Below are 12,201 nucleotides of genomic sequence, written 5' to 3'. Positions count from 1 at the left end.
AATTGAAAAACTAGTGTACAATGGCATTGGACCCAAAAAATGCTTTTATATTTAGTAAGATAAAATTCCTTTTCTTGTGTATATAAATTATCTGTACCTATTGAAAAGAAATTGCTCTCAAAGAAACTTTTCATTGCTCAGTTTGATTTCTACATACATACTTACACTATTTTAAAATAAAAGTTTGGGGATGTTCAAAGAAAAAGAATGCCATTTGTGTATTTAACGTTGGTTATTAATATTCTGATTTCCAGTGGCTGCCAACAATATGGCAATTAGGTTTGTGGAGTTGAATTCCATTGTATGTAGGTAGTTTAACTGGCTTTTTGGTTGAAATTGCATTGTTTATTATAAAGAAAGTATGCTTTCCTACATGAAGAACAGAAGCATTCAGTTCACTTTATTTCAAATTCAGCTACAACATGTTAGAATTTAAATCAAGCACAGTGTGTGACCCTTATCTCTTCCCTCTGAAAATCCATCTTGTCCACACTGAAATTATCTGACAGAACACTAGGGCTACTGGGAAATGTACTCTGAGAGAGATGAAATTGTAAATCTAGGTGCACAGATAGCAGCACTGTTTGGCAGTGAACAAAATGTTAAAAACAGCAAATCTTAGAGGCCAGTGGTGGGATGTGGTTGGGTGAGAATGTCATTTTGGGCTGGTATGGAGATGGAGGGTTCAGCTACATCCCTTAAAAACAAACCAAAGAAAAACTTCAGCACCCCTTCAGCAGTTGTTCACAGGGGGATGGATGCCTGCAGCTGGTAAGGAGGAAGCTGCTTGTTCACCCTCCAACAAGAGAAGGTGGGAGTGAGGGTCAGGAGGTACCAAACCCAGGGAGGAAGCATGGCATACTTATACTGGAGGGGGGTAAGGAGAGGGATATTTGCATTTTGCATTTTCAATTTTAGCCAACAGGTTAATTCCAGCAAACGTAACTTTAAAATGAAAGCAATGCTCTTTCCCCAGAATCCGAATCTCTAATAACTCTGCTTGAAATCTGATTAATATTTAGCATAGAACTTCCTTTTGGGGAAGTTATTTTCTAACTAGCACTTTTCTGACATTGCACTTAAAACTACATATAAGTTAACTTTCAGATTTTTTTTCATTCCATTAGAGAAACTGCATTGGCCGCATCTGAATCAAGGGCACCTGTAAGCCAAAAATTAAATCTTAGCTAACTTAAAATTACTTTAGGCTCTGAAACCCTTTTATATGCCAAGATGGTTCCCATAGCAGACAGCCCTGTGTTGTTTGTTTTGTGTGAAAGTGAATGATAAAAGATCCATGAAATCGACACAGAAAGCCAGAACAGCAGAAAGAACTGAGGGCTCTCCATCATTGCGCCTTCTACCCTCTGCTGACTTGCAGAACAATGGAAGCTACACATCCAACTGCAGATCTAACACAGCTGTGCATTTCATTAGATGAAGAGCACTAGTGACACAAGTAAATAATTAACTTATTCTGGTCCGCTGACTGTGCTTATGAGACCAGTCATAGCTGACAGATTTTAATACAAGTTAACACAAAGAAAACATAATGAGCTTAGAAGTTAAAACAAAATATTTAGACAGAATTTGATGATCTCAAATCTCAAATTAGACAGATGACTGTTAAAGTTTGCATTTTACTGAATTCATTAGGGGAGAAGAGAGTTCTCAATATCAGAACCAGACTTTTTTTTTTTTTTTTAAAGAAATGGTATTTCTCTGTTTCAGAATTATTCAAATCCTTAATCATAGAAGGAAGCTTTCTTTTACTTTCAAATAAAAATTGTAATTTATTTCCAGGGATAGAGCATAAAATCTTTCTATAAATAAACTCTTAAAAGTTATAGTCACTTTTCTTTAAATGCTGGTTTAAAAATGTAAATGATATGCAGTACACCTCAGTGTGTTAATGCTCCCTGGGTCCTTGAAAAGATGATGGACTACAAATAAACCATATCTAATGGAAGCTGTTGTAGAACAATTACTGATTCATACCTTAAATGCTTACACAGCATTTCAGATTTTAAAATAAAATTTCATCCTCTGGCCCATGCCTGTGTCTCAACCCCATTGTATATAGCACAACCTCCTGGCAATGAAATGCAAATACACCAGTTTAACAGGCCCAAAAACATTTAATGCACTTATAGGGGCCACTGGGAATTAGACCATAAACTATACTACAAAATTTTAACAAGTCAAAATAGATAATAAGGAAAAACTGGCACATAAAAAGAGCAGAAAGGTTCTACAGAGACCCAGTCAAAATAAAATTATCCTATCACCATCTATCTTATTTTCAATAATAATTGTAAAGGTGAGAATTTAGGGAGTGTAAAGAAACTACAAGTCTGACCGCCAAGCCACTCAGGAAAGGCAAATCTGGGGACCCACTGTCACAGTTCCCTCAGCGTCATGACCCAGACACTAGAGTTCTTACACCAATTTGTTATTTCTATTTTTCATGGCCTAGCAGAACAACATATAAATCATTTAAAGAATAGGTTTACCCAGCAAAAAAAAACGGTTCATCTGATGAATCATTCTTAGAAAGTTTTTCTAATTATAAACAGCAACTGACTTGTTCAAAAGTCTTTTTTTTTTTTTTAAATTAGTTTTAGTGTAATGGTCCTATCACAATTCAATTAGAAAAAAAGAAGGTAAGGATGTAATAAAAATGGTAAGGAAAAACTAAAGCATTCTCATACCATATCAAGAAAGGAAAGCAACTTAATAACAGAAGACAACTTAATAACATCGCTGATTCAAGAGATGTTCTGATGGGACTTCAATGTTTTAGCGACATACTAGCAAATGGTTTTCTACTTTGTTTTTAATTTTAAAATTTTTTCCTTTAGCAAGTGTACCTACCATAACCACTTTGGGATTGAATGTACCACTCTGAGGTTGATATATGTTTTTACTCTTCCTTTTTTGAGTGAGGAAAGAGAGAATCATTTCCCTCAATTACCAAGCATATGCTATGTGACAAGTGCTGTGATGGAGGTGGGGACATATGAAGAGGCTCAGGGATACAAGGCCCCTTGAGAGGAGTCCTGCACAGATTAATCTGACTGAATATTGAAAATTAAAACATTTATACAATTCGGCTTGCCACATTCTAATGCACTGCTTTCTGCAAGTACCTGTTAGACAAGGCTATTTATTCTGCCCAGTTTGACACTTTGCATGAAATGAAGGGTTGAAATGATGCTGTGATTTTTCTCTATCAGTCATAGCGCAGGAAGAGGACTGATGTTCGGTAAAGGAGTGATCACTGTGCAATGCCTGGTCTTAATGAGGTTCATAAATGTGTGTGTGTGGGGGGAATGTCATCTGTAAAGGACTCATCAACTCCTGGACTCTCAGATCTATGTAGGGCAGGAGATCAAGGAATCCGGTGACCTTAATTTGACTCTGTGCTGTTCCACTGACATTGTGTTTCCTGGCGCGGGGAGGGGGGGGGGTGGCGGGAGGGGGAAGCACCACTTTCTGGCAAGCCTTAGTTGTTTGGTCTTTGTAATGGGGATAATTAGCACCTATCTCATGAGGCAATTGTGTCAAAAGAACAGATGAGAGGTACTAATGTCTGAGAGGTACTTTAAGGTTCTTAGAGAAAGGCAGCATCTAAATCCAAGGAATTATTATTAGATAAGAAACCTAATTATTCTCAGCAGGAAGCAAACTAGCAAAGCAAAGGAGACCAACTTAATGAATGGAAGAATCAAGTGCAGTTGCACTAACTTTGGCTGAAGAGCTGAAAAGAAGCTCACTCTGGCTGGGCTGTGCAGATCATTTCACACGATCAGGACAGTGTCTCCTAATAACTTAAGAACTTCACAGGACTTGGGCTGAGGATTTCCAGTGTGGAGCAGTTTACTGCTGATGAATATAATGGTAAATGGAGCCAAAGAAGCAGCAGGAATGCTTTCAAGTTTGACTGTTCGTATTAAGCAAAAAAAAATGTTTTTGCTTTGAATAAGCTCATCTCCATAAGCCTTTATATATTCAGAAATGTAAATCTCTAAATCAAAACGTGAAAGCTAACACAGGTGGTTACTCCCTTTCTTCCTTTCCCCCTTCCCTTTCCAGTGATTGAATTAACCTTCTTTTATTTTCCTCACCACCACCTTAAATAATCCCAAGGGGGAGGGAAGGAGACAAAAACTGTTGAATCATATTAGCTTTGTTCTGCTGTTGAATCACTTCCAGATCTATCACATCACTTGCCACTATTCCGGTTGACATAATTTTAATTCGGCTCTTCCTTACATGTTAACAGATAAATAATGCATAAGAAAACTTGATTAGCTTTCTTATTAAAACATCACTCTAAATGAGAGGAGGCGCTAGAAGACAATACAGTTTTTACATGGCTTTCCCATGAGCAGTTGAATGGTTGATGTGATAAATTTGCATAGTCTGAAGCACACAAAGGGCTGATTAATTGAAACCCTTACAATGCTTCTGGAAGCAGCTATTGTAAAACAATAACCATAGGAACTTTACAAAATACACACGGCTGAATGTGTCAAGAGCTTAATAAAATGTGTTGGGGCTACACTATTTGGAAACAGAATTGGAGATTTTTATTCTGGGCCATAAAACACTAACCACCCTAATTTCAAAGGTTTAGTTGGATATTTGCTGAAAGGTCAGAGGGTTACTGGCTAGCCACTGAAGACCAAAATTTGTTCTTAAAATAGTAAATTAAATAAAATCTCCTTACAATAAAGGTGTGTGTGTGGACAAAATAATCCTGATTTCTAACATTTAAGCAACAGCTGCCAGAATTTCTCTTTGGACCCAAACTCTGACGGATCATTTGGCAACACACCTTATCTTGGGGCTCACACTATTAGCTTCATTGGCCCCTTCTCCCCTCCCACTTGGAATCTTTCATTCAAGCAGGATCAAGCAAAGTAGGGAGCCAAAGATATCCGACTTTGAAGCTTCAGTCTAGCAGAGAGGATTTTAGGCAGTCTCAAGTGCTACATGAGTACAAGGTGTTATTATTATTACTTTAAATCAGAGTCTTTTCATTCTGTTTTAGAAAACATAATCTAGAAAAAGGAAATAAATAAAGATGTGGAAAAAGCAAAATTTTTACCCAAACCTTAACAAATAAACTTTCCTCTCGACTTTCTGCCACACACAAATTAAAATGTTCCTACTTTCCACAGCCTCTTCATACCTAGTATATAAAGATTCTTTAATCAAATTCTTAATAAATTAATTCATCAGGTTGTTGAATCACTTTTTAAGTGCAAAGTGAAAGCAAGTGACCTTACATGAATATTTTGTTTAATAAGAGAGGGTCAAAGATGAATCTTCCAAACATTTTTATTCATAAATGCATAATCCTTATGAACCAAAGATACACTAAATCATCCCATTAAAAAACTTTTGGTTTTTTAATAAGACTGTACTTCTACTTTAAAACAAAGGGTGACTTTACTCTATTTAAAAGAGCTATCTGAGGATTTAGGGGGAGATACTGAGGAGTGTGTGCCATTATCTCAGATTTGCAGTTATTAAAAAACTTCTGTTTGCCAGGACACTCTTGCTCAAATACAGTTCTTCCTCTCCTTAAGAATACTGTTTGGTATTGCTGCCCAATTCTGTGATCTACAGGACCTTTGTTGAGGTGCTAATCCTTTTTCACATGAGAGACTGAGAAATGTTCTTTCAGGGAAGTGATATATTGCTTTCCCCCCACATCAAAGGAATCCACAGTTTCCTCCCTCATTGTGAATGGCAGCAAAAGTAAGAGGAAAATATAATAATTTGGTTTGCCTGAGCACTGAAATTAAACTTGGGAATTCCTTAGGCTGACAGATAATTTTTGTTAAAGAATTAAAAAAAACTAAAGAGCTGGAAATCTGCTCACCCTTCTAATAAGTGAACTAAGCATCAGGAAAAGCAAGGCCCAAGATAAAGATGTCTGCTTTTGATGAGTTACCTTCACACAGAACTTATACCAAAGTTCAAGAGGCTTACATAAGTTACTTTGATTTTAATAAACAGTATAGTTCCAAACATGACTCCAATACACAATATATGTGGATGTCTCTTCCTATCTTTAACTGTTTCTATAAAGGAATCAAGAAAGAATATAAAGAGAAAACATGAAGAATATTCAGACCCACTTCTACTCTATTTCCCTCTATGGAGCATCATTATGCATCTATCATATAGCTCTGGCCTCAAGGTATCCAAAAGTCCAGAACAATTGGAAAGGAGATTAAGACTTCAGGTTTTTAATATTTATTTCCAACTGAAATTAAAACAAAACTAAAAAACCTTCCTTCCCTTGTAAACAAATTCACAACTTTGATGCATAGAAGGTTATTACTAAACTAGAGGCCTGGTGCACAAAATTTGTGCACAAGTGGAGTCCCTAGGCCTGGCCTGCAATCAGGGCCTATCAGGGCCTGGCTGCTGCTGGCCCAGGCCTCCGGGCTTGCTGTCCAGGGGGAGGGACGGGGGGTGGTTGGCTGGCCGTGAGAGGCTGGCTGTGAGAGCGCACTGCCCCCTGGTGGTCAGTGTGCGTCATAGCAATTGGTCGATCAGTTCAACAGTAATAGTTGCTTAGGCTTTTATATACCAGTATATAGATCTTCACACCTTTCTCAGTACTTTGCATTCCACAAAAGGATGAACTGTTGTAAAGATTCTTGATCAAAGACCCAGCTCTTTTGGGGGGATTCACTGTGCATTTATTGATGAGGTACATAATGGACTTCTAAAGACCCAAAGAGGACTGTACTTTATTAAACTTTGAATTTCTCATTAGAAAACTGCACTGGAATTCCATTATCTAGAAGGTGTGCTGTGAGTGAGCCCTGACTGCTTCTCAAGCTGGAGCAGTCTTTATGTCGTTTGGGACCCCTCTCCTTTATGAAACACTTTCTCCTTCCTGCATGCTTGGCTTTCTGCTTAGTCATCCTCCATTTCTGAGGTCATAGAAGGCAACACTACTTACTGGGTCACATTTTTAACAGCTACTGACCAAACACTTTCACTTCAGTGGGACTTCTCTGATCAATTACACCCAATCTTTGCTTATGGCACAGCACTGATACTGATCCCCAAATAGTAAATACTAATTCTCCTGCTCCAGTTCATCCACTCATTCTGTCCTCTTCAATCTTTCTCAGCTCTTTTATAACATAAACCGCTGCTGTTTAGTTTCCTCTTCACATTTGTTTCATTTATCTACTAATTATCCTACCACCTTTGAAGTGGTCAGGCTTGAGAAGGATAGACACTCATGTTCTGTGAAATTAAATCAAGTCTCCTCTGATTATTAGGATATTTTAAGAGGCATTACGTGCAGAAATTCAACCAATACACTATGCATAGACCAAAAGAATCTTTAACAACAGCTCTCTCAAAGTCAACTTTTAACAAAAGATAAAAATTAGGCAACACACAGGGCCATGTTGCTTTCTGAACACCAAAAATACAAATTTAATGTTCTAATGGAGGGGGGGAAAAAGGTAGGCATAAAGAGACCCTAAATAAAAATAATCTTTACATTTTTCACATGTGTTAGCTGGCAGGTGGTGCTACAAAGAAAAAAACAGTATTTCCAAACAACTTTCCATGGCAAGAGTGAAAACTAAGTTAAACTACGGGTCCTACTGTGGCATGTATCTAGACCAGTGGTTGGCAAACTGCGGCTCGCGAGCCACATGCGGCTCGCGAGCTGCAGTTTGCCGCTCTGTTGACTAATGAGTTTGCCTACCACTGATCTAGACCAATCACAAACAAATCACTGCAGGAATCATGGTGTGACACCTGAAAATTCACAACACTATAAATTTTTATCAGCTCATGTCATGACAACCACAAATAGTATAAATACCGTGAACTACATTTTTCATTTCATTCACATTTTACTTGCCAACATCCAACTTTTAGGTCTGATCCAGAGCCTCTCTGGCCCCCACACTAAGGGCTGGGTTGTTGTGTGGCTCGTTGGAGACATTGCCAGCTGTGCCCACTGCACGTGAAGGCAGCTCACTGTCACTGTTCCGTTTCTGGTTCCAACTATCACAGCTAAGCCAGATGAACAGGAGAATGGTCAAACTTGAGGGCTCAAAAATTTATCTCCTTTTATATCTGCTCAAATTCTTAACAGATTTTGAATTTTAACTAAGACTACTAAAACCTGACCGGAGTGTATGCATGTATGTATAACCCATGGACACAAGACAATAGGATGCTGAAGACCTGGGGTGGGGGGTGGTGGCAGGCTAGAAGGGGTCAATGGGGGAGGAGGGCATATGTAATACTTCCAACAATAAAGATTAAAAATAAATAAAAATAAAACCTGACTAGAAGACCAATTAAAAAAGGGAGTGGGATAATGTTTACAATGAGTTGATTTTAGAAGGGATACCTGAAAATACAGCTCTATGTTAGGAGTATGTCTTTATATGAGTTTGGCAGGCATTTCTGGAACAAGGTATCTGGGGAATAGGATTTACTCTGGATTGGTGGCTGAGAAGTGCTATGTAAAGTTGTTTATCCAGGAAGAATAGGAATTTTAAGAAGATGACCACTTAAGGAGGAAAGAGAAAAGATATATTAAGAAATATTAGTATTTAGTAAGACTCAGGAAAAGGCTTTATCTTACCCAAGGGGAAATCTCAGGGAAAATGGCAATCCAGGGGACAGAGTGGTAATGGGATATCCCCTGGCAGGAGCTATTCTTTGCAAATATCATCTCCAATTTGGTTGGTCACCTTTATGTTTTGTTGGCAGTTTCTTTTGCTGTGCAGCTTTTCAGCTTGATAAGTCCCATTCATTTATTTTTGCCTTTCCTTGTCTTTGGGGGTACTATGAAGAAAATCTTCTGGGGGAAAATATGGTCCAAAAAACTACTGATTGTGTGGACAATTCTTGAGAGACTACTAATGATTATAGAAGAATGGTAATAGAAATAAAAATTAAGCAAATAAAAATATGAAATTATTAACTTCAGAAAAAAATAAAGTTATAAAACAAAGGAAACGCATCCAACAACTGTTTGGCTTGGAAGTGAAGAATATTTATGTAGTAATAGTAATGGAATCTAAATAATTAAATAACCCCAAATTATAATAAATCTGTGCAGGAAGTAGAGGTGAAGAGTATGGAAGAGAGGTAACAAAGTGGTAGGTCCTGCTATCTATCATGTAATAGGATATCAATATCGAAAGTGGATGAATGAATATATAGCTGTCTAAGGAATTCACTACAAACTGTGAAGATAAAAATGAGAAGAAATTGCTTCTGGGAAGCAGAACTGGAAAAAAGGCAAAGACTGATATTTTTTAGTACAAACCCCCCTTTTGACCTTTTTAAACCATGTGCATTTATTATTTAATAAATTATTTAAAGGAAATGAAAATTATGTTCAGTTAAGAGTTCTATGTCATTCCTTATATTACTCTGTTAAAAGGTTACAGTATCTATTTTTGTTTGCTGTTTTTTTCTCAATCTTTTCAATAAATCTGATGAAGCTGTAAAAGAAGGAAATATCAAGGGAATCTAGACTAATCAGAAGGTTTTTACCCTTGGATTAAAAACAACTGGAAAAGGAAAACTAGCAAGATAAACTCCTCACTACAAGTGAAAAGTCACCTAAACCCAGGAGGACTTCTTTCGGTTTCACACAGAGCTGTACAAGTCAAAGCCCCCGGGGATTGAACAGATCTCTAAAAGCTGAAGTTTTAGGTCATTGCAAGTTGGAAACCACCTCTGTCAATGAACATTATCCGTTATCATATTAATAGTTTGAAAAATGCTATAGCACAAAGATTTACTGACATTTCATGTAGAGGTCTGTATTATTAGGAACTTACTAATCAAGTGTGTTTTTCATTTTCAAAAGTACTGCTTTGTCCATATTATCCATACACACAGTCACATATAATAAATCAAAATCTATGTAAAACCAATCCATTAAGAGTAGAGAATCTGTCCCTTTCTATTTCCTCTACCTTCAATTCATTAATATATTCAACCATTATCAACTATCTATTACATAACTACGATAAAAAAGGCTCTGTCACACTTTATGAGAATGAAGACATAGTTTAGTGGAGTTAGAACACAGTGGATAATCACTGAAATGTATGCCAGCCTTCAGGTATGCACAATTCTCTGATGGAATAAAGCACAAGGATTTGGGATATGTGAAGTTTGTAAACTGAATTCAGAATTGATATTCTCTTATGGTGTACATTGTTGTAAAGTTTCCAGTACTGACATTTTATAAGAATATCAAGCTTTGCTCTTGTCCAAATAATAGGTGAAGTAAAACTGAGCCTGTAAACAAGGTTATGATAACCCCAGAATGACTTAGGGGTGCATCTCAGAAATTGTCAAGACCAAGAGAGAAGAAGAAACAGAGAATTTCATTGTCACTGGTAAGCAGTAGAAAAAACTAGAATCTCAAGATATTTAAAAAAAACCTCAAAAGGTATTAAGAGTTAGCATCTTAGAAAATTATACAAAGCAAGGTGTCAAATTTATACTTATAATGGAACAACTCTTATAAAAAACTGATAGGGTAAGATAATTCTGCATCTATCAACTGAACTAAAATGCTTTTGATGAAATAGTATCTTAGTCTGAAAAACTTACATTGATGGAATGACAACTAAGGCTGGATTGATTTGATCAAACAAATTGTAATACTGGATATACTTGCTTGGCAAATAAACAGTTAAAATCAGTAAGAATATTATAATATTACCAATTTTACAAAAAGATATCACACTAGCAATTTATAAGCAAAAGTGAGGGTAAGATTCAAGGTTGAAGAGTAGAATGAGTAATAGCCACTGTTAATGATCTTGCTATCCTTTCTTTACCATTAAATACGTATATGCCAGGCACAATGCTCACTGCTTAAAAATCAGAATAGCAGTTCAAGAGCATGGATTCTGGAGCCAGTCTGCCAGGGTTCAAAACCAGTTCTGCCAACAAACTGGGGACTTTGGGCAAGCTGCTAATCTTTCTGTGCTTCTGTTTCCTCATCTATAAAATGAGGATAATAACAGAATCTACCTCCTAGTACTGTGTGAGAGAATCTACCTCCTAGTACTGTGTGAGAAGTGAGTGCTGAAAACAGTCACGCACACAGTACTACAAAAGTGTTAGCTGCTGCTAATGTTGAAAGTAGAAAGCAATAGACAAAGCCAAAATTCAAACCCCAGGACAAACTTTCCCTCTCTTAAACAATATATACATTGACTAAAAGAGACCATAATAATAGTGAGTTCATTAATAGTGACACAATGCTTTGGTTTTCGAAGATAAAGAACAAAACCACAAACGGATGAAAACCCAACAGTAACCATCAATGAAAAGAGTGAGGCCTGCCAGTGGCATCAGATGGAGAAACACCATCTAGGAGGGGGAACGCTGGGCAGTGGACAAAGCACTGCACTGGAGTTGGGAGACCTGGGTTCTTACACCAGTTCAGCAACCGACTGATCGGGTGCCCCTGACTGGCCACTTAACATGTAGGGTCTCAACTGCCTTATCTGTTACATAAAGGGGCAGATAACTCTAAGGTATCTTCTAGTGCTGACACCCTATGATATTATGACTCAACAGAACACATAGTAGTTTAAATATGTACCTTTCATAAAAAAAATAGGTATTACTATTGGTTTTTTGAACAGCTACCTATACTTTAAAAGGTACGTCATCTAAATGTATTTATAGTTATAACTTTGGTCCAAGAAGTTGCAGGAGAATGAAATAAATAGCACAGAGAAGCAATTCTACAGTATATTTTAAAATGCCTTTAAAATATAAACAGATTAATTTGAGAAATAAAACAAGAATTTTGATGACAATGTAATAATTTTTCAAACATACTAAATTTTTTAATAGGGGAAAGATATCAAACATCTTTTACGTATGTGGTTAATAAATATTTTAGTATATTCAGTTTTATAAACAAGCTGAGAAATGAAGCAATTTACCTTTTTGCCCATGACGACTGCTGAATTTGTCTCCAATTTCTGGACGCCTTGTCTGTCTCAGAAGCATTTTGATTAGAAAAGCATCTTCGGCATTTGAAGATATCATCACTTTTTCAATATATGAATCCGTTGCCCCTTTGTAGCTAGTGTTAAGAGGAAATCAACAAAACAGAGTTCCAAACTGCCAAACTTATCACCCCCAGACCAC

The 12,201-nt window shown here is 36.9% G+C and overlaps 1 protein-coding gene across 1 annotated transcript in view; it reads right to left on the bottom strand.

The window, feature by feature from the left end:
* The window catches only part of POLR3B (RNA polymerase III subunit B), a 102,562-nt gene that overhangs the window by 16,621 nt on the left and 73,740 nt on the right, over nt 1-12,201 (bottom strand). The window contains exon 23 of the mRNA XM_080660582.1: nt 11,994-12,136. Within this exon, the coding sequence (XP_080516708.1) occupies nt 11,994-12,136 (143 nt within the window). The remainder of the gene's footprint in view (nt 1-11,993; nt 12,137-12,201) is intronic.

The sequence above is a fragment of the Plecotus auritus genome (assembly GCF_963455305.1).
Source record: "Plecotus auritus genome assembly, chromosome: 3".
Taxonomy (NCBI): domain Eukaryota; kingdom Metazoa; phylum Chordata; class Mammalia; order Chiroptera; family Vespertilionidae; genus Plecotus; species Plecotus auritus.
This window is presented reverse-complemented; position numbering and strand designations above follow the sequence as displayed.